General features: G+C 38.4%; 1 protein-coding gene across 8 annotated transcripts in view; it reads right to left on the bottom strand.

The window, feature by feature from the left end:
• The window catches only part of ACER3 (alkaline ceramidase 3), a 161,765-nt gene that overhangs the window by 106,356 nt on the left and 31,421 nt on the right, over positions 1-23,988 (bottom strand). For all 8 annotated transcript variants that reach the window (XR_015142194.1, XR_015142195.1, XM_086340893.1 and 5 more), the window contains one exon: positions 940-1,050. Coding sequence is in view for 4 of the 8 variants with exons in the window: in XM_086340893.1 (XP_086197019.1) it covers positions 940-1,050 (111 nt within the window). In the remaining 4 variants the exon portion in view is untranslated. The remainder of the gene's footprint in view (positions 1-939; positions 1,051-23,988) is intronic.

Raw genomic sequence — 23,988 nt, 5'->3', positions numbered from 1 at the left:
ACTGGGTGGATCTTCTTGCAAAACAAGGGACTCTCAAGAGTCTTCTCCAACACCACAGTTCAAAAGCATCAATTCTTCAGCACTCAGCTTTCTTTAAAGTCCATCTCTCACATCCATACATGACCACTGGAAAAACTCTCATACACAGTGACTAATATGATTATATAGAATCAGATATGATACACTATATCTTACAGTTTTGTGGTAATTAGATAAATATTACTGTGTAAATAATATCTACCTTGAATTAAAACCAAAGAAACTGTTTAGCTTAGAAAGTTATATAAAATACAGACTAGAACCTACTTTCTTTGCTAGTTTTGTTTTTATGATGATAATGCATGAACATGAAAGAGTGATTTTTCCATCTTAGACTCCGATAAAGTTCACTTATACTCCATGTCACATTTATTGAGGACCACTAACTTGCCAGACAACCAGTATACAAATATAACTAAGATACAGTCTCTGTCTCATAAACAGGTAGAGAATAGGAGTAAGCTGTAAAAAGTTAGATACAATAGAATAGTCTTTACAAAAAATTTTATAACTCTAGCAGGGTGAGCAGGGAGGAAGATGGGAATAAAATCAGGCAGGAATACAAACAAAGCGTTAACTTTTTACGTTTATTTCTTTAAAAAGGAAAAAGTAAAATCTGAAACAAATATTCCAAAATATTAAGATCTGACAAAGGAGGAAGGTAGGATACATAGGTATATTTGCTATATTATCCTTGTTCTTTTCTGGATGCTTGAAATATCTTGTGGTTTTTTTTTTTTAATTTACTCAAAATACAGTTCAAATACTGGCAAGATTGGTGTAATTTTATTCAGAACTTTCAGAATATGCTACAATTTTAAGAATGAATAAGAAAAACCGACTGTTTGAATCCTGTACATCATTTTTTTACATCATTCTTAGATGAAGTGTTATACATACCTGTGAGTGCTAAATAAGAAGCAATGTACCGCTTTTCCAGTCCACTTCTAACACTCTGCATCGCACCAAAAATTGGAGGTAAAATCATAATCAGGTTACTCACTGTATTCCCTATAGGAAAAGAAAAGCACAAGAAGATAATGAGATTAATCAATATTAATTTAAATTAAAAGGAGGTGGCTCAGTGCTACAGATTTCACCTGCCAATGCAGAAGACGCAGGAGACATGGGTTCGGTCCCTGGGTTGGGAAGATCCTCTGGAGAAGGAAATGGCAAGTCACTCCAGTACTCTTGTCTAGAAAATCCCAGGGGCAGAGGAGCCTGGTGGGCTACAGTCGGTGGGGTCACAAAGAGTTGGACACCACTGAGTGACTAAGCACACAGACATGCACTTAAAGATACACAGTCAGCCTTTAGCAAAAATCAAGTAGGTGACTTCTTAGAAAGATGATGGAAAGATATTTAAAAGGTGCTAAAGGAAAATAATTTTCTCCTCAACAAAAATTTCTTATAGATATTGAAGCAAAACAAAGATACTTTCAAACAAATGAAACTAAGAATTTTCAATCAGAACATCCACTAGAGAACTAAATTCTCAAGGTAAAAAGCAAAAGTATCTCAGAATAAACCTCAAAGATAACAACAAAAATTGAGTTGGAAAAAGCAGCTTATACCAATGCTTCTGAAAGAGTGGTCCATTTTGCCTTAAAAAAAAAACATTTTATTTGTTTAGATTTCATCATTCATCTTCATGAAGTTTCTTCAAGGATTTATAGGTACTGTATTCCTTGACTTCCTAAGTGCTTGAGAATATTGTCTTTTGCCTTTATACTCAAAAGATAACTTAGTTATAAAATTTTGGTGTCTTTTTTTCAAAAGTTGGTAAGTACTATTATACTGTCTTCCAGACTGAATATTACTATGAAGTTTAAAGCTAGTCTGAATTTTTTGTATGTGACTTCCTTTTTCGTCTGTACTCCTGATGAATTCTTTCTTTCTACTTGACTGTGTATTTGAGTACAACTGGGCATCCAGATAAGACAGATTTTATACCTACCCTATCTCTATATACAGCTAAGTAAATAACAGTATTAAATTAAAGACATTGTTGACTCTAGTTAGACTGACAATCTAACTACAGCTGTGGTGCTACAGATATAACTTACAATAACCTCAGCACATGTCATATACCTAGGTACAAATCTAACAAAAGGTGTGCAAGATATAATACTAATAAAACTCCCAGCAGGTTTTGGGGGAACAAATTGATAACCTGATTCTAAACTGTATATGAAAATTTAAAAGGCCAAAAAGAGTCAAGACATCTTGTGTACCAACAAAACTAGAGTATTTATATAACTAGATATCAAGGCCTATTAAGAAGATAAAGAAGTAGAACAAATAAGATTGCAAGAACAATCTAAAATTTAGCCACTTGATTCATGACAAACACGACCCTGAATACAGTATGAAAAAGATAATCTTTTCAATAAAGGTAAATGGATCAATTGGATATTTAATTTACATGGGAAAAAAAATGAACCTGGACCCCAACCTCACACTTCTTATACAAAAAATAAATTCCAGATGTACTACAGATCTAAATGTGAAAGGTAGAACAGTATAATTTTTAGAAGAAAACATGGGAGAACATCTTCATGACCTTGAAGTAGCAAAGAGTTTTTCAATAGGACACAAAAACAATTAACCACAAAAGCAAAAAGATTAAACAGTCAAGAAGATAATACTACAAAAAGAATACATTTGAACCAGTTCTAATGAGATGGATGAAACTGGAACCTATTATACAGAGTGAATTAAGCCAGAAAGAAAAACACCCATACAGTATACTAACACATATATATGGAATTTAGAAAGATGGTAACAATAACCCTGTGTACGAGACAGCAAAAGAGACACTGATGTATAGATCAGTCTTATGGACTCTGTGGGAGAGGGAGAGGGTGGGGAGATTTGGGAAAATGGCATTGAAACATGTATAATATCATGTATGAAACGAGTCGCCAGTCCAGGTTCGATGCACGATACTGGATGCTTGGGGCTGGTGCACTGGGACAACCCAGAGGGAGGGTATGGGGAGGGAGGAGGGAGGAGGGTTCAGGATGGGGAACACAGGTATACCTGTGGCGGATTCATTTCGATATTTGGCAAAACTAATACAATATTGTAAAGTTTAAAAATAAAATAAAATTTTTTAAAAAAAGAAGATAAGACTTTAAATCAAGAAGAATAAAAGGTTGTTTTTAAAAAGATAATTTAAAGAATAATTGATATGAAATGACTTTGTAAACAAGAGGATAAATACATACTAATTTAAATTTACTGAACAAAAAGAATGTACAAAAACTTATCACAGACTGAAATTTTTGGTTAAAAATGCTATTAGTCTGGGTCCAATCAAGAGAGACAAGCCACAGTTATTTGAACAGGAAAAGTTTGCTATAAAGAGTCATTAAATGTAAGAGGGAATTGTAGTAATGAGAGATTGGCTGAGCTGTACTAAGTTGCTTCAGTCATCCGACTCTTTGCAACCCTATGGAATGCAGTCCACCAGGCTCCTCTGTTCGTGGGATTCTCCAGGCAAGAATATTGAAGCGGGTTGCCATGCCCTTCTCCAGGGGATCTTCCTGACCCAGGGATGGAACCTGTGTCTCCTGCATCAGCAAGCAGGTTCTTTACCACTAGTGCCACCTGGGAAGCCCAAAAGACTGGCTCAGTTCAGTTCAATCACTCAGTCGTGTCCAGCTCTTTGCAACCCCATGGACTACAGCATGCCAGGCTTCCCTGTCCATCATCAACTCCCAGAGCTTTCTCAAATTCATGTCCATCGAGTCAGTGATGCCATTCAACCATTTCATCCTCTATCGTTCCGTTTTCCTCCTGCCTTCAATCTTTTCCAGCATCAGGGTTTTCCCTAATGAGTCAGCTCTTTGCATCAGGTGGCCAAAGATTCAGCTTCAGCATCAATCCACCCAGTGAATTTTCAGGGTTTATTTTCTTTAGGATTGACTGTTTTGATCTCCTTGCAGTCCAAGGGATGCTTAAGAGTCATCTCCAACACCACAGTTCAAAAACATCAATTCTTCAACACTCAGCTTTCTTCACGGTCCAACTCTCACATCCATACACAACTACTGGAGAAACCATAGCTTTGACTAGACGGACCTTGGTCGACAAAGTAATGTCTCTGCTTTTTAATATGCTGTCTAGGTTGGTCATAGCTTTTCTTCCAAAGAGCAACCGTCTTTTAATTTCATGGCTGCACTCACCAACTGCAGTGATTCTGGAGCTCCAAAAAAAATAAAGTCTGTCACTGTTTCCATTGTTTAGCCATCTATTTGCCACGAAGTGATGGGACCAGATGCCATGATCTGTGCTTTTTGAATGTTGAGTTTTAAGTCAGCTTTTTCACTCTCCGCTTTCACTTTCATCAAGAGACTCTTCAGTTCCTCTTCACTTTCTGCCATAAGGGCAGTGTCATCTCCGTATCTGAGATTATTGATATTTCTCCCAACAATCTTGATCCCAGCTTGTGCTTCATCCAGCCCAGGATTTTGCATGATGCACTCTACATGTAAGTTAACAGGGTGACAATATATAGCCTTGACATATTCCTTTCCCAGTTTGGAACCAGTTTGTTGTTCCATGTCCAGTTCTGCGGCTTCTTGACCTGCAATACAGGTTTCTCAGGAGGCAGGTAAGGTGGTCTGGTATTCCCCATCTCTTGAAGAATTTTCCACAGTTTGTTGTGATCCACACAGTCAAAGGCTTTAGTGTAGCCAATAAAGCAGAAGTAGATGTTTTTCCAGAACTCTCTTGCTTTTTCAATGATTCAGTGGATGTTAGCAATTTGACCTCTGGTTCCTCTGCCTTTTCTAAATCTAGCTTGAACATCTGGAGGTTCTTGGTTAATGTACTGTTAAAGCCTAGCTTGGAGAATTTTGAGCATTACTTTACTAGCATGTGAGATGAGTGCAACTGTGTGGTAGTCTGAGCATTCTTTGGCATTGCCTTTCTTTGGGATTGGAATGAAAACTGACCTTTTCCAGTCCTGTGGCCACTGCTGAGTTTTCCAAATTTGTTGGCACATTGAGTGCAGCACTTTCACAGCAACATCTTTAAGGATTTGAAATAGCTCAACTGGAATTCCATCATGGCCACCTCATGCGAAGAGTTGACTCATTGGAAAAGACTCTGATGCTGGGAGGGATTGGGGGCAGGAGGAGAAGGGGACGACAGAGGATGAGATGGCTGGATGGCATCACTGACTCGATGAACGTGAGTCTGAGTGAACTCTGGGAGTTGGTGATGGACAGGGAGGCCTGGCGTGCTGTGATTCATGGGGTCGCAAAGAGTCGGACACAACTGAGCGACTGATCTGATCTGATCTGTATATTCTCGCCAACTCATCTTAATATCTTCTGCTTCTGTGAGGTCCATACCATTTCTGTCCTTTATCATGCCTATCTTTGTTTCCTTGGTATTTCTAATTATCTTGAAGAGATCTTAGTCTTTCCCATTCTATTGTTTTCCTCTATTTCTTTGCACTGATCACTTAGGAAGGCTTTCTTATCTCTCCTTTCTATTCTTCAGATGGATATCTTTCTTCTTCTCCTTTGTCTTTCACTTCTCTTCTTTTCTCAGCTATTTGTAAGGCCTCCTGAGACAACCGTTTTGCCTTTTTGCATATCTTCTTCTTGGGGATGGTTCTGATCACCACCACCTACACAATGTTAGGAACCTCTATCCATAGTTCTTCAGGCACTTTGTCTGTCAGATCTAATCCCTTGATTCTATTTGTCACTTCTACTGTATAATAGTAAGGGATTTGATTTCAGTTCAGTTCAGTCACTCAGTCGTGTCCAACTCTTTGCGACCCCATGAATCACAGCACACCAGGCCTCCCTGTCCATCACCAGCTCCTGGAGTTCACCCAGACTCACGTCCATCGAGTCAGTGATGCCATCCAGCCATCTCATCCTCTGTCGTCCCCTTCTCCTCCTGCCCCCAATCCCTCCCAGAATCAGCCTTTTCCAATGAGTCAACTCTTCGCATGAGGTGGCCAAAGTACTGGAGTTTCAGCTTTAGCATCATTCCTTCCAAAGAAATTCCAGGGCTGATCTCCTTCAGAATGGACTGGTTGGATCTCCTTGCAGTCCAAGGGACTCTCAAGAGTCTTCTCCAACATCACAGTTTAAAAGCATCAATTCTTCGGCACTCAGCCTTCTTCACAGTCCAACTCTCACATCCATACATGACCACAGGAAAAACCATAGCCTTGACTAGACGAACCTTTGTTGGCAAAGTAATGTCTCTGCTTTTGAATATGCTATCTAGGTTGGTCATAACTTTCCTTCCAAGGAGTAAGCATCTTTTAATTTCATGGCTGCAGTCACCATCTGCAGTGATTTTGGAGCCCCCCAAAATAAAGTCTGACACTGTTTCCCCATCTATTTCCCATGAAGTGATGGGACCGGATGCCATGATCTTCGTTTTCTAGATGTTGGTTGAGCTTTAAGCCAACTTTTTCACTCTCCACTTTCACTTTCATCAAGAGGCTTTTTAGTTCCTCTTCACTTTCTGCCATAAGGGTGGTGTCATCTGCATATCTGAGGTTATTGATTTAGGTCATACCTAAATGGTCTAGTGGTTTTCCCTAATTTCCTCAATTTAAGTCTGAATTTTGCATAGGAAACTGGAATGTTAGGGCCATGAATCAAGGTAAATCAGAATTGGTCAAACAGGAGATGGCAAGAGTGAATATCAAACACCCTTAGGAACTTGTCCTTAATCTGCCCTCTAGGATGCCAGGGAAAAGTGATCACCTGGAGTGGGAAGCTAATGGCCACTGGTGCTGCTGACTGCAGTAGTGAATGAGCTGGCACTGGAGAAGCCACGTAAGCTTCAGGATCTGGGCACTGCATGGGACAGAAGCTGGATGAACACTTACACAGCAAGGGTGAGGCACTTAAGAAGCCACCAAGCCAGCACACCAGAACCAGGAAGGGAAACTCTTCCTCTTGCAATGTCTCTCCAGCGCCCTCTACTGACAAAATTTAACATCTGGCTAGTTGGCAAAGGAAACAAAATTTAAACCGCACAGGTCCATTTTCACAGACCACGCAATGAATGATGAATTTAGATCCAAGAGATAATATACTGATAACTCATTGATAACAATGATAAAACTATGTTTTTACCAAAACATATGTTTATTATTGCTGGGCCAAACTATGCTTGGTGATGGTTCCCCAAGCACCAAAGTAAGAGAGTTTTAAGATAGTAAAGCAACGGATTTTTTTTTTCTACAATGTGGTTATCCTGTTTTTATAATTTAAGATTAAAATATTAGTAATATAATTATAGAAAATAAAGGCTAGATTTCTTCTACTAAGAGTTTAATTGATCTTGAGCTGCTTCCAGAAAATTCAATTAAAACAGGGTTTTTCCCCTCAGAAGTAAAACTGGAGATTCATTCATATACCACACAATAGTATACTAAAACTTTAAAGTAGGAAAAATCTTTTTTTTTTCTAGAGGGAATCCTGTTTGGATATGGACAAAAGGGATTTTTTTAACTCTAAAAACTATGGTATTTTTATACTCTGAAACATAGTATCTTTGAATTCTCCTCTCAATACAAATTATGGGTGAGGCTGACAACATTTCAGTAATTTCAAAATTTATTAATCAGTAAAGTCATCTTTTAGCAAATGATAAGAAAACTCAAGTATCTAAAGTATAAGAAAGAAGGTCAGGGGAAACAGGTAATGTGCAAAAGAGTTAAGTTTGAAATAATGCTGAATGACTTCGCAGTAGCAGTAGCAATGCTGAATGAAGATGCAGTAGCTTCAGCATGACAGTAGGTGGAGCCTACAGTGCGCTCAGCAGTCTTAAAACGGCTCCTAAATTGGGCAAAATACATGAGTCCTGGGGCAACAGAGTAGACAATTTACAGCTCAGCTGTATTTACAATTGTATAACCACTACCCAGAGCTAAGGGTGAAAAAAGAGAACCATTAAAACCTGGTGAAGCTGAAAAAGTGATCTATACTGCTTCACTGCCACTGCCAAGGAGCCCTCCCAAGCAGTTAGCAAATGAGCTAGATGAAATCAGTTACCGGTTTGAGCCTGAAAGCAACCTGGTACCTTCCTCAAAGCAAGTTCATTTTGTCAAATATTTTACTGCCTATCCAAGTGCTCAAATAATGTAAAAGACTCTCAGAGCTTCAGAGTCTTTGGAGCTGGAAAAAGGGAAATCAACTCATTTAATCTCCTCAATTATAGAAGGCAACATTCTGTTTATACCTATTAGCACTTTCTGTGTGAATCTGGTGATTTATTTATGCTTAAGTCTTAGTTTCTTGACCTATAAAACACAGGAAAATACTATTTAAATAATTAAAATGATGAAAATAAATACAACCAAATAACACAATATAAAGATTATTTCTGATATGAGAAAGATCCATGGAACATTATATAGGAACTTCCACAATCTTCCTGTGCTAAAAATTAAGTGCTGCCTGGGAATTGTCTTAATACTTAAATCAGTTCAAGAGCAGTTGTCACAAGGGAGAAAGTCCGTCTTCCAATCCAGACAAGGAAAGTTGAGTATTCTGATTCACCAAGTTTAAAATATACATATATGTACATGTGTGTGTGTGTGTTACAGGTGCTCCTTAGCAGCTATTTTTTTTTTAAGTCTTTGCTAAATTTGTTACAGTACTGCTTCTGTCTTATGTTTTGGTTTTTTGGCCACAAGGTATATGGGATCTTAGCTCCCTGACCAGGGATCAAACCTGTACCTCCTGCATTGGAAGGCGAAGTCTTAACCACTGGAGCACCAGGGAAGTCCCTCCTTAGCAGTTTTTAATTAAGACAGATAACAGAATAAAAACAAAAAACCAATACAGGTTTGTCTTTAAAAAGTGATAAACACAAAGCAAATTCAATTTGACAAACATTCATTAAGAATTTTTTATGGGCAAAGCACTGAGTCAGGAGATAGGAAGAAAGGTTAGCAACCCTGGTTCCTGTCCTGAGAAAGTATACACACACACACACACACACACACACACACACACACACACACAATATTTAGTAGGAAAGACAAACAGATAAGCAACCAATAACGGAGAATGGCAGGATGAAACAGCACAAACAGTATACAGAGGGAACCCAAGAAGGGCTTCAGTAAGGAGGTAGCACTTGACCTGTCTTGAAAGAAGGAAAGGTAAGTATTTATCATTATCAATACAAGAAGCACCTTTTTTCCTCTGCAGCACATACAGTAGCTTCAAAACATTATTTAATTTATGAAAATTGTTTTTTCACATTATTTTTTAAAAACATCTCACACTTTCACTTTATTGCATTTAAGTTTTAACAAAAATATTTTAAAATTACATATAATAAAAATGGAAATAATCACATTAAATTCAAGAAGAAGTACATTTTAGATTTGGGAAGAAAGGCCAAAAACATAGGAGTAAAGACGTGAGAGAACTGGGGAGCTCCTATCAATTACAGCTCAGGTGAACTCTTGCCTAACAGGACAGCGGTTATAGGGCGGGAAAGAATAGCAAAAAGAGCACTGGTGGTAGTTTAGTCGGCAAGTGGTGCTCAACTCTTGTGACCCCATGGACTGTTACCCGCCATACTCCTCTCTCCATGGGATTTCCCAAACAAAAATACTCGAGTGGGTTGCCATTTCCTTCTGCAGGGGCTCTCCCAACTCAGGGATTGAACCCATGTCCCCTGCATTGCAAGCAGATTCTTTACCACAAAGCCACCCTGAGTGCATACTAAATTGCTTCAGTCTCTCTGACTCTTTATGACACTATGGACTATATATAGCCTGCCAGGCTGCTCTGTCCATGGGACTCTCCAAGCGTGAATACTGGAGTGGGTTGCTGTGTCCTCCTCCAGGGGAATCTTCCCAGCCCAAGGATCAAAACTGTGTCTCTTATGTCTCTTGTATAGGCAGGTGGGTTCTTTACCATCAGTGCCACCTGGGAAGCTCGCTAAGCCACAAGGGAAGCTCAAAAAGAGCCTTACCTGTATATAATAACTGCTTTCAAGAAGGGTCAAAGATGAGAGCTGAACAGTGAGAATTAATAGTTAACAGATTAGCATGGCAGAGAAGAAGAGAGTCAGGAAAACAAGGGAAATAAGACAGTCTTAAACTCGCTGGAGAAACATTTGATGAAATCAAGATTTTTTTATAATCCCCACTTCCTCTCCATTTTGATTAAAAGTTTCTTTGCAGGGCTCAACTCAATAAAGTCAGTTTTGCCTAATTATCCTACTGAAAATGATCATTCTCTTCTTATAGCACTTACTGTTCTAATCTCTCATCTGGCACTTAGCACAGACTGTCTTCCACAGATAGCTCTTTTCACTAAATCAGAATATAGATATTTATGTATTATCTCTTTAAGTTAAATTTTTTAAGAGCAGTTGCCTTACATTTACCCATTCATTCAACAGCAAATATTTACTGAGCATCTACTCTGAAAGGCACTGTAAGAGAATACAAAGGAAAACCAGATAGACTCTGCCCTCACACAAATCAAACTAGTAACAAATTCACAAAATAGTAAAGGTACTTAAAACCAAAGTGACATTATTTTAGATGCAATTCAATTATGATATAATCGAGCCATTCTTTACCCTCAAATTAATTTAACATTCATTCTTCATGGCTAATTTCACTATAATTTTTCATTTACTTAGAGTTGAAATGCATCTCTTAAAAATCATGAATGTGCAATGCATTTAAAACTTTAGATTAACTTTAATAAAAATGCAAGCTACTTATTACTATTAAAATCTCACCAAGGACACGCATCCATATTTTATAATTTATTTTCATTAAGTTTTTTACAATGGCATAAAAATTTCCTAAGCTGACTTAAAAAATGCAAACAATGTTTTTAAAATAACTTATTCTCATTTATATTAGGCACAAGGGGAAAAAAATGGCTGTTACACTACCTCCAAGTTACTCTGATCAAGACTCAGGGATTTCGTCCACCAAATATGAGTGATTAGAGTTCTATAACCTTTTTCTTTAACTGCCCTAAAGGAAAGTGATAAAGGCCATATATGATTAGCCCACAGCCAGCATCTTACTCAAGGGTGAAAATCTGAAAGCATTTCCTTTAAGATCAAGAACAAGACAAGGATGCCCACTCCCACCATTTTTATTCAACATAGTTTTTAAAGTCCTAACCACAGCAATCAAGACAAGAAAAGGAAATAAAAAGAATCACAGTTGAAAAAAAAGAAGTAAAACTGTCACTGTTAGCAAATGACATAATACCACACACAACATCCTAATGACACCACCAGAAAACTACTGGAATTCATTAATGAATTTGGTAAAGTTGTAGGATACAAAATTAAAAAATAGAAATTTGTTGCATTTCTATACACTAACAATGAACTACCAGAAAGTGAAATTAAGAAAACAATCTCATTTACAATCAGATCAAAAAGAATAAAATACCTGGGAGTAAATCTAACTAAGGAAGAATTGTACTTGGAAAACTGTAAGATACTGATGAAAGAAATTAAAGACAACATAGATGGAAAGATACACCATGCTCATGGGTTGGAAGACTTAATATTGTTAAAGTAACCATTCTACTCAAGGCAATCTACAGATGTAGGGCAACACGAATCAAAATACTAATGGCGTCTGTCACAAAGCTAGAACACATAATTCTAAAATTTGTATGGAAACACAAAAACTCTGAATAGTCAAAACAATCTTCAGAAAGAAGAACAAAGCTGGAACTATCATGCTCCCTGATTTAAACTATATTACAAAGCTGCAGTAATCAAATCAGCATGGTTCTAGCACAAAAACAGACACATAGACCAACGGAACAGAACAGAGCCCAGAAACGAATCCCTACTTATGTGGACAACCAATCTATGACAAGGAGGCAAAACCATATAATGGGGAAAAGACAGCCTCTCAAATGGTGTTGGGGAAAACTGGACAGCTATTAATACATGCAAAACAATCAAACCATATAAAAATAAACTCAAAATGGATTAAAGACTTAAATGTAAGATCTAAAACCATAAAACTTCTAGAAAAAAAGATAGGCAGCATGCTCTTTGCTCTTTGACATTAGTCTTTGCAATATTTTTTGGATGTGGCTCTTCAGGCAAGGATAACAAAAATAAAAAAATAAACAAATGGGACAATATCAAACTAAAAAGCTTTTGCACAGTGAAATAAATCATCAACAAAAGAAAGGGGCACCTACCAAATGGAAGAAGATATTAACACATAATATGACTGATAAAAAGTTAACATAAAAAATACGTAAACAGTTCATACAACTCAACATAAGAAACAAACAGGGAATTCCATGGTGGTCCAGTGGTTAAGAATATGCCTTCCAATGCAGAGGAAGTGTGTTCAAGCCTTGGTTAGGGAACTAAGATCCTACACACCATAGGGCAACTAAGCCAATGAGCACAGCTACTGAGCCCAAGAACTCTGGAGCCTAGCACTGCAAAGAAAGATCCTGGATGTTGCAACAAAGATCTCATGTGCCACAACTAACAGCAAATGTAGTCAAAAAAATAAATAAAATATTAAAAAACAAACAACCCATTTAAAAGGTGGGAAGAAGACCTGATTAGACATTTATCTAGGGAAGACATACAGATGCCAACAGGCACAGAAAAAGATGCTCAACATCCTTAATTATCAGAGAAGTACAAATTAAAACCAACAAAAAGGAGATATCACCCCACACCAGCAGAATGGCTACAATTACATATGAAAAAAAAAAAAAAAAAACCACAAAAAGCAAATGTTATCGAGGATGTGGAAAAAAGGTAACCCCCATACACTGTGGTGGTTCTTCAAAAACTAAAAATAGAACCACCTTACGACCCAGCATATATATCCATGCCTGGGTATGTATCTGAAAAAATGAAACACTAATACAAAAAGATACAGGCACCCCAGTGTTCATAGCAGCCTTATTTACAACAGAAAAGATACGGAAACAACCTGAGTGTCTATCAACAAATGAATAAAAAGATGTGGGAGTTCTCTGGTGGCTGGTGGTTAGGATTCTGGGCTCTCACTTTTGTGGCCCAGGTTCAGTCTCTGGGTGGGGAACTGAGATCCTGGCAAGCCAAATGGCGTGGCCAAAATAAATAAAAGCTAAAAAAAATACATGAGATACACATAAAGATGCACGCGTACACAAACACACGATGAACTACTACACAGTAATTAAGAACTGCAATTTTGACATGTTCAACATGGATGGACTTGGAGGGTAATTATGCTAAGTGAAATATGTCAGAGAGAGAAAGACAAATACTGTATGATTTCACTTATATGTGGAATCTGAGAAAACAAAACAAATGAATAAACATAACAAAACAAAAACAGACTCATAGATAAAAGAACAAACAGTCGGTTGGCAGAAGGAATAAGGATGGGGCGGGGTGGGGAGTGGATAGGTGAGGGAGATCAAGAGGTACAAAGTTCCAGTTACAAAATAAATAGGTCACTGGTATGAAATGTACAGTGTGGTGATTATTACAGCCAGTAATTACTTAACATCTTTGTATGGTAACAGATGGTAACTAGATTTATCATTTTGAAACATCTAGAAGTAATCAAATCACGATGTTGTTTGTATACCAGGAACTAACACAGCATTGTAGGTCAATTATACTTTAAAAATAAATTAATAGAAAAGGTACAAACTTCATTATAAGATGGCTGTTCTACAATGTGTGTGCTAAGTTGCTTCAGTCATGTCCAACTCTGTGAGAACCCATGGACTGTAGCCCACCAGGCTCCTCTGTCCATGGGACGCTCTAGGCAAGAATACTGGAGTGGGTTGCCCTGCCCTTCTCCAGGGGATCTTCCTGGCCCAGGGAACCAACCTGAGTCTCTTATGTCTCTTGCACTGGCAGGCAGGTTCTTTACCACTAGCACGAGATCATATAGGAACGTAATATATATATGATAAATATAATTAGCACTGCTGTATGTTATATATGTTGTTAAGAGAGTAAATCCAAGCTGCTTTCCAGAATGATTGGAACAAGTATTCTATTAGTAGTATGTAAGGGTGAGTGATCACACTATAACCCTAAAACTGAACAATACAGTATCTTATTTAAGAGATGAAAAATTATATATCATTATATTTCTTTGGATTACTGAACTATTTTTGTCTATACATTTTTATTTTTGTTTATTAATAGTATATTTTATGAAAAGCTTATTCAGGCCATTTAACAACCTTAAGGCTTAATCTCCTCATATGTACATTAGGCATAATACCTATCATTATGATAAAATGCTACAAAAATACACTGAGTTGGTACACAACAAATGTTACCTCTTCTCCTAAGATTTTATTCTGTAATAAGATATAACAGTTTTATTCTAATACTGTGAAAGAATTTAGAAAAATATACACCTATAATCATTTCTTAGAAAAAACAGTAATAGATTCATTGGAATCTATACATAATCTTAAAAAAAAAATAAGAAGTGGTTATTCTAATATTTATTGTGAAAATTATAGTTGGTATACCATGGTTAAAGGCTTCCTTGATGATGCATGGTAAAGAATCTGCCTGCCAATGCAGAGACACAAGAGACTCGGGTTCAATCCCTGGGTCAGGAAGATCCCCTGGAAAAGGAAATGGCAACCCACTCCAGTCTTCCTGCCTGGGAAATCCCATGGACAGAGGAGCCTGGTGGGCTACAGTCCATGAGGTTACAAAAGAGTCGGACTTTGTTACTAAACAACAACAGTATCATGATAAGCAACAATAATTTCATAAACCTGGACACTGTTGGCTTATTTTCTTTGAAAATAGTCTTGTAAATCTGAACAGTTAAAAAGGAAGAAGGAAAAAAAAATGAAAGCACTCAAAGTCACCACATGAGATTGTTATCCTTGTTGCCAACAATATGAAAGACGTAACCAGAGAAACAAATACAATCATACCAGCAGCAAGTCCACTAAGAACAAGTTAGATAAATACCTGGAGAAGGAAATGGCAACCCACTCCAGTATTCTTGCCTGGAGAATCCCAGGGACAGAGGAGCCTGGTGGGCTGCCGTCTATGGGGTCTCACAGAGTCGGATACGACTGACACGACTTAGCAGCAACAGCAGACGCACATACAGGCTGCTTCTGTCAATTTCTCAGACTTTAAGAGTAAACTTTTTAACTTGCATATCATTAGGTCACTCCTTTACCCTATGTATTAGATCCTAAAAGTTCACCAACACCTCATTGTGTTAAACCAACAACTCTGTACCTCTTTCTCCGAGAAGGCAATGGGAACCTACTCCAGTACTCTTGCCTGGAAAATCCCATGGACAGAGGAGCCTGGTAGGCTGCAGTCCATGGGGTCACACAGAGTCGGACACGACTGAAGCGACTTAGCAGTAGCAGCAGCAAATAAATACCACAGGTTTCACAATAGATTCATTTGAAATCATATCTGGTGAGTTGTACTTTACAGAAGACTTTCAAATGCAGAAGCAATCACTGGGTAACAGCACAAAAATTGCTAAACAGCAAGTACTGGTATTTCTTATAAAAACTGGTTCCTGGCCCAATCTGTATCATAAAACATTATTACTGATCCACTTCTTCTCTAGGAATGGGTGAAGAAAAGTAGGAGTCATGCTACACAACATGAACTTTAATTTCAGAAACTTTAAAATGTAGAAAAAAAAATAATGGTACCAACACATCTACTGCCTAGAGCTGATCACTGCTTATATTTTGTCTTGTCTGCCTCAAGGTTTTTACTTTAATAAAGGGAATAAACTATTAATATTACAGATAAAGTCAAAATTACCCATCTCTCCAGTTCAACTTCCCTTTACAGACTTCCAGAGGTAGTGGCTGGTGTTACTTTGGTATGCATTACTGAAATTCATTTAAAAATTATTTTACATATGTGTCCATAAACATACAGTTTAGCTTTGTGTTTTTGATGTTTACCTAAATAGAGTAACTCTGCATATATCATTCCACCAATAGTTTTTGTTTTGCTTTATATAATTTTTATTTAGTTAGCTATTTTTGGCTGTGCTGGGTCTTTGTGGCTGCACGGGCTTTACTCTAGTTGTGAGCAGAGGCTACTCTCCAGTTGCAGCGTGTGGGCTTCTCACTATAGTGCTTCTCTTGATGCAGAGCACAGGCTCTAGAGCACAGGCTCAGTAGTTGTGTTGCTCCGCTGTGTGTGGGATCTTCCTGGATCAGAGATCAAACCAGTGTCTCCTGCATTGGCAGCAGATTTTCTACTACTGAAGCAACAGGGAAGCCCCCCACCAATAGTTTTTATTAATAAAAATTATAATTGAGAGATCCAGTAGATAGTTTGAAGGATGCTCTAGTTCATTTCTTTAAAATTACTGTACAGTATGCTATTATAGGAATATACTAAATTTTACATATCTAAGGAATGATGCTAAAGCTGAAACTCCAGTACTTTGGCCACCTCATGCGAAGAGTTGACTCATTGGAAAAGACTCTGATGCTGGGAGGGATTGGGGGCAGGAGGAGAAGGGGACGACAGAGGATGAGATGGCTGGATGGCATCACTGACTCGATGGACGTGAGTCTCAGTGAACTCTGGGAGTTGGTGATGGACAGGGAGGCCTGGCGTGCTGCGATTCATGGGGTTGCAAAGAGTCGGACACGACTGAGCGACTGATCTGATCTGATTCTCATTTTAATGGACATTCTAGGCTGTTTCCTACGTTTTTCTATTAAACAGTGTTTCAGTGAAATCCTTATTTATGTACACGTATACAGGTGTTTGTATACATGCTTCATATATATAAAAGAGTCTTTCTAGTTCGGGTAGAAGGAAAGGAAAAGACGAAAGGGGTGGGGAAGCATCCTAGCTATCACAGGAAGCAGAAGGACAGTGGACAAAGAACGGGAATGCTCACTGGAGTAGAGTTCCCTTACATCCATCCTCACTATCACTGCCAGATTTCAGGCTCTTACCTTGACTTATATGATTAAAAGTGTATTAAGTGAAAAGTTATAGAACAATGCATGCTGAGAGTATTATTTCACAAGCTGCTGCTAAGTCACTTTAGTCGTGTCCGACTCTGTGCGACCCTATAGATGGCAGCCCACCAGGCTCCCCTGTCCCTGGGATTCTCCAGTCAAGAACACTGGAGTGGGTTGCCATTTCCTTCTCCAATTTCACAAGCAGTAAGTCAATAGATACTGTTTCACTTTTGATAGAGAAATGCAGGTTCAATATTTTTTTTAATTTAAAGGTAAGCTCCTATAGAATGGGAAAAGTATATCTTCTAAATTACTTTGTAAAGACATGTAAGGGTCCAGCTATGGTTTTTCCAGTAGTCATGCACAGATGTGAGAGTTAGACCATAAAGAAGGCTGAGTGTCGAAGAACTGATGCTTTCTAACTGTGGTGTTGAAGACTCTTGAGAGTCCCTTGGACTGCAAGCAGATCAAACCAGTCAATCCTAAAGGAAATCAATCCTGTATATTCATTGGAAGGACTGATGCTGAAGCTGAAGCTCCAATACTTTGGCCACCTGAAGTGAAGGGCCAACTCATCAGAAAGACCCTGATGCTGAGAAGGACTGAAGGCAGGAGGAGAAGGGGATGACAAAGGATGAGATGGTTGGGTGGCATCACCAACTCAATGGACACAAGTTTGAGCAAACTCCAGGAGACAGTAAAGGGCAGGGAAGCCTGCTGTGTTACAGTCCACGGGGTCACAAAGAGTTGGACACGACTGAGCGATGACAATAAGTGTTCAATAAATTCGTTAAGTCAGATAATCATATCAAAAATATTACCTCATGTATATTCACATTTTTATTTTAAAAATGTGTGTGTACGTGTGTATATATATATAAAAATAGAACAGTCTGGAGAATATATAACAAATAACTAACTGGTCTTAAGAAACTTTCTCTAAGGCCACAGGCATGGGATGAGGGTGACGTGGAAAAGCAGTAAGAGCCAGTACCATGGATTGTAAGCACCTGCTTGTGCAGTGAACTTGTGTGTCATGGACCTGCTTGAGCAAGGTTTCATTTTTACCAATTTCTTTTTTTTTTTTTTAATTAATGTATCTGGCTGTGCCTGGTCTTAGTTATGGCATGCAGAATCTTTAGTTGCAGCGTGCAGGCTCTTAGTTGCAGCAGAATTTATCAGTTCCCTGACCAGCAATTAAACCCAGCCCCACTGCATTGGGAGCAGGGATTCTTAACCACTGAGCCACCAGAAAAGCCCTCAGTTTCATTTTATAACATGATGCTGGTTACAATGATTACTGGTGCTTTCATTTTCTTTTTTTCAGCTTCTTTGTATTTTATTTTTTTCCTTCACAATATTTTGAAGAGTTAATGTGTTTGAATACTTCCCCATGTCTATTATGAGCTCCACAAAGACTTTACCATTGCTGGGAGCTTCTCTGGTGGTCCACTGGCTAAGATTCCGAGCTCCCAGTGCAGGGGCCCAGATGCAAGCCCAGGCAGGCAACTAGATCCCACATGTTGCAACGAAGAGTTTGCATGCTGCAACCAAAGATCCCATATACTGTAATGATGATCGAAGACCCCAAGTGTGACAACTAAGAGCCGGCACAAATAAATAAATAGATAATTGTTTAAAAAGACTTTACCATTGTTTCTCTCAGGCTTAGCATTGTGTATGGCATATTGAAAGTAATCAATTAATATCTACTGACCTATTAAAAATGTTCTACAATAGGAAAATAATTTCTTCTAACAAGAAAAACAAGAAAAGTTGTTTTCACAAAGAAAATTCATATGAACATAGCATCAATTTTCTAAATGTAACATACCATAATGGAGGTTGATAAAAATGCTATCAATTAAAACTTGACCTAGTATAATTGATGAAAAATTCACAGAAGAGACATTTGAGTGTGCCTTAAAGGGTGAGTAAGAGTTAGACACATGCAAAAAACAGTATTCAGGGCAGAGATAATATAGGGATGTACAAAAGCAAGAAAGAACACGGTATGCCTATGAAACCACGAGACATAACTTATGTTCAAGGAGCAAGTCGGGGAAGGAAAAAAACCTACGAGGATGGCACAGCAACCCACTCCAGTGTTCTTGCCTGGAGCATCCCCACGGACAGAGGAGCCTGGCGGGCTACAGCCCATGGGGTCGCAAAGAGTCAGACACGACTGAGCGACTAAGCACAGCACAATATAAACATAGGTAACATGTTTGTGATCTCTGTATAGAACTGTAAAGAAATTTGAACTGTATCCCAGAGGGAGCAAATGGAGAGCAAATGATGCAGAAGAAAGACAAAAAGACAAGTAAGTTTAAGATACACCTGACAGACTGGAAGGGGACAAAAAGGACACTTTAGCAATAGTCTAAATAAGTGATCGTGAGTCTTCTCATAATACTGAGAGTTATTTACTTTATTCACTGTATTGACATTTGCCCTGATGGCACAAAGGCAATGCTGGGTACACCTGCTGGCACCTTTGCTCAAATCAGGGCAGTAGCAACCAAACTATACTATATTCTTCCCCACCACATATTGTATTCTTTCCCACCACTGAACATTCAGTTTTGCAAAAAAGGCAGTTTCATGTGAAGTGATGACTGTGCTAATTAACTTGACCACAGTAATCATTGCACAATATATATGGGTATCAAATCATCACGTTGAACTTTAAATATATGTGTGCATGCTCAGTTGCTAAGGCATGTCCGACTCTTTGCAATCCCATGGACTGTAGCCCACCAGGCTCCTCTGTCCGTGGGATTTCCTAGGCAAGAATACAGGAGCGGATTGCCATTTCCTTCTCCAGCGGATCTTCCCAACCCAGGGATCCAACCCGTGTTTCCTGGGTCTCCTACATTAGCAGGGGAATTCTTTACCACTGAGCCATCTGGGAAGGCCAAAACTAGGCAAGGGGGCACCCAGATTTCAACCGGGAACTTCTTTAAATATATACAATCTGTCAATTATACCTCAATAAATCGGTGGGGGAGGGGTGTTAAAAAAGCAGTTTCAATCAGCAATGTCTTTGATGAAGGCTTTCATTTAGATGAAGATTTTAATGCTTTTTACTTTGATAAAAATAAGAAAAATTACTAATTGCATTAAATCTAACATGCAATTTTTAATATTCTCTGTAATGAAATGGGAATCTGCATAAAGAACTAAAAATTTTAAAGCATGATAGTCATTTCAAGAAAAAATATCTGTGTCACTATTTTGAGTTGTGATCTCAATTTTTCCATGAAATGTCAATTTATAAGAACTCACAGGTAAACTATGATTATTCATTTATGGATACAAAATTCTATTCATCATTTAAAACTATCTAAATTGTTATTTCCTTTGTGAAGCCTTCAATAAATCTTCACCAGACACCCTAACAGAGTCAGCTGCTTGTTCCTCTAAATGCCAGTATCACTTGGTTGATTTTTTTGTTTCTTCACTAATCCCTGACCTCTCTAGCTGTCTTACTCTTCCTGGTGCGCCAAAGGCGCAGCGTATGCCTTGTGCACAGTAGGTGATCCAACATAACTGTGTAGGGCAGAATCCATCTATAGCAGGACTAGGAAAGCTCTATCCTTATCGCTGGCAACACCTGGATGTCTGGATCTTGGACAAGACAAGATCAGTTGGATTTAAAGATGTGCTGCTTAGAGTCTAAAACTGCCCTGGTGGCCTCTGAATCAGTGTTCACTGATGGTTTTTACCTGTTAGAACTCATTAGTCTGCCTACCTTGACTATATGACCAGAACGACATAAAAATATCCCACTGGGATCTTCTACCTTGAGTGCTCCTGAACCCAAAACTTATCACACAGATCTCAGTGGTTCAATCCAGAGATGAAATAGACATGTGTATAAATCAGGATCTTGAGTTTTCCTTTGACATTCCCCACATCCTCAATGCTTGTCTGCTGTCTTTCTCTTGCTGCACCATATCCTTTGCCTTCAAATAAAAGCCTTAGGTAAATATGCTCTATGGAGGCCTGTGAGTCCTTCAACTATCCAAACTTGTGAAATCTTGCAATAATACTTTCTACACTTCTGTGTATATAAAAATAAGCCACAGGACCCAGCTTATATCCATGTCAACATCTTATAAAACAAAATTTTCTACATTTTATAAATACTTTCACATCCACTAACACTAAATTCCCAAAGAGACCCTGTAGAGGTGTAGTCTCACCATTTACACTAGAAAAACTCAAGCACAAAAGATTAAATGACTTGTCTACAGGAGCTCAACCAGTTAGGGGCAGAACTGGATTCAAGCCTAGTCTGGACCTCTTGGCTATAAGAGGCTGACCCCAGTGGTTGCAGCAATCATAGCTGACCCTTGAACAACAGGGGTTTAAACTGCACAGGTCCACTTACTCACTGATTTTCTTCAATAAATAGGTACTACAGTACTATACAATGCATGATTAGTTGAATCTGTGGATGAGGAACTCTGCATAAGGAGGGTCACCTGTAAAGCTACACAGGGATTTTCAACTATGCTGGGCTCAGCAGCCCTAACCCCTCTGTTGTTCAAGGGTCAATTGTACATGACTATGCTGTAACTTGAGGATTTAAGGTAATATCTCTGTATCCTGATAAAAGTTTCCTGAAACAAGTCACAAAGACATCAGCATTAATCTATTAAAGAGGTTAACAGTAACATACAATGTTGTTAACAAGAAGCTGAACATATTTACCCCTTCACTTCACAAATATATGAGCACCTATTATAGGGCTTAGGCACTGTGTTAGGTAGAGTTTACAGTTTTAGTGAAAAAGTGAGACATTTTAAAAGAGAGAAATGAATACTTTTTCAGTTCATGTATGAAAGGAAAGCTTGAATGAGTGCATAATTTGATATTCTAAATTCTTAAGAAAGCCATTGAACAGTGTTTAAATAGTACTTTAGCATGTATAAAGTTATTTATTACTTTGCCTAATTTGATCCTCAAAACAAAGCTATGAGATATTCGTAATTCAGTTTGACAGCTAGTTCAGTTCAGTTCAGTTCAGTCACTTAGTCGTGTCCGACTCTTTGCGACCCCATGAATTGCAGCACACCAGGCCTCCCTGTCCATCACCAACTCCCAGAGTTCACTCAAACTCATGTCCATCGAGTCGGTGATGCCATCCAGCCATCTCATCCTCTGGCGTCCCCTTCTCCACCTGCCCCCAATCCCTCCCAGCATCACAGTCTTTTCCAATGAGTCAACTCTTCCCATGAGGTGGCCAAAGTATTGGAGTTTCAGCCTCAGCATCAGTCCTTCCAATGAACACCCAGGACTGATCTCCTTTAGAATGGACAGGTTGGATATCCTTGCAGTCCAAGGGACTCTCAAGAGTCTTCTCCAACACCACAGTTCAAAAGCATCAATTCTTTGGCGCTCAGCTTTCTACACAGTCCAACTCTCACATCCATACATGACTACTGGAAAAACAATAGCCTTGACTAGACGGACCTTTGCTGGCAAAGTAATGTCTCTGCTTTCCAATATGCTATCTAGGTTGGTCATAACTTTCCTTCCAAGGAGTAGATGTCTTTTAATTTCATGGCTGCAATCACCATCTGCAGTGATTTTGGAGCCCAAAAAAATAAAGTCTGACACGGTTTCCACTGTTTCTCCATCTATTTGCCATGAAGTGATGGGACCAGATGCCATGACCTTAATTTTCTGAATGTTGAGCTTTAAGCCAAATTTTTCACTCTCCTCTTTCACTTTCATCAAGAGGCTTTTTAGTTCCTCTTCACTTTGTGCCATAAGGGTGGTGTCATCTGCATATCTGAGGTTATTGATATTTCTCCCAGCAATCTTGATTCCAGCTTAGGAAAGTAAAAATTTAAATTAAGTAATTTGTTCTAATATATGTATAAAATCATGCAGCTTGTATAATAAGGCAGTCAGTATTCAAATGCAAGGGTACTAGTAACTTATTTTCTTTCTACTTTATATTTCTCTTATTCTTATGTTGATTTGGATTTACATGTGCTATTTCACCTTTTGTTTTAAAAATCCACAAGATGAAACTCATTAAGTAAAGGTATCATAATAATTATTTGATATTTGGGTATCATAATAATTATTTGGGTATCATAATTATTAATAATTTATCATTTAAAGTAAAATAATTTAAATGTCCTAGATTTTCTTTTTTCTCCCTCTTTTTTAAATTGAAATATAGTTGATCTACTTGTCTTCCTAACTGATGATTATAAATAAATATTCTTAAACATTTATTGAATGATATATCTTTAACCTCTGGGTAATTTTAAACAGTTTTTGGGCAAATGAAACAAAAATCATTCATTTCTTTCAGTCAGCTTGTGGATCAATATAATGGAAACAAGTAATTAAATTTAGTATTTTCTAAACATGAAAAGCTGTCTGAGTTGTGGAATTTTTTGAAAATGTATAATTAGTTGTTAATGTTTAATAGTATCTCAATTGTGAACAGTGTAAGAAACTTTTTTTTTTCCCCAAAAGAAAACATTACGTAGGGCTTCCCTGGTGGCTCAGTGATAAGGAATCCACCTGCCAATGGAGGAGACACAGGTTGCTTCCTGGATCTCTGATCCAGGAAGATCTCACATGCCCTGGAGCAATTAAGCTCCTGTGACACAACTATTGAGCCTGCGCTCTAGAACCCAAGGAGCTGCAACTACTGAGCCCATGTAGCACAACTACTGCGGAGAAGGCAATGGCACCCCACTTCAGTACTCTTGCCTGAAAATCTCATGGGCGGAGGAGCCTGGTGGGCTGCAGTCCATGGGGTTGCAAAGAGTCGGACACCACTGAGCGACTTCACTTTCACTTTTCACTTTCATGCATTGGAGAAGGAAATGGCAACCCACTCCAGTGTTCTTGCCTGGAGAATCCCAGGGACAGGGGAGCCTGGTGGGCTGCCATCTATGGGGTCGCACAGACTCAGACACGACTGAAGTGACTTAGCAGCAGCAGC

This window comes from Bos grunniens, chromosome 15, assembly GCF_055505025.1.
Source record: "Bos grunniens cultivar Pamir isolate PY7600 chromosome 15, Bosgru_T2T1.0, whole genome shotgun sequence".
In the NCBI taxonomy this organism is placed as follows: Eukaryota; Metazoa; Chordata; class Mammalia; order Artiodactyla; family Bovidae; genus Bos; species Bos grunniens.
This window is presented reverse-complemented; position numbering and strand designations above follow the sequence as displayed.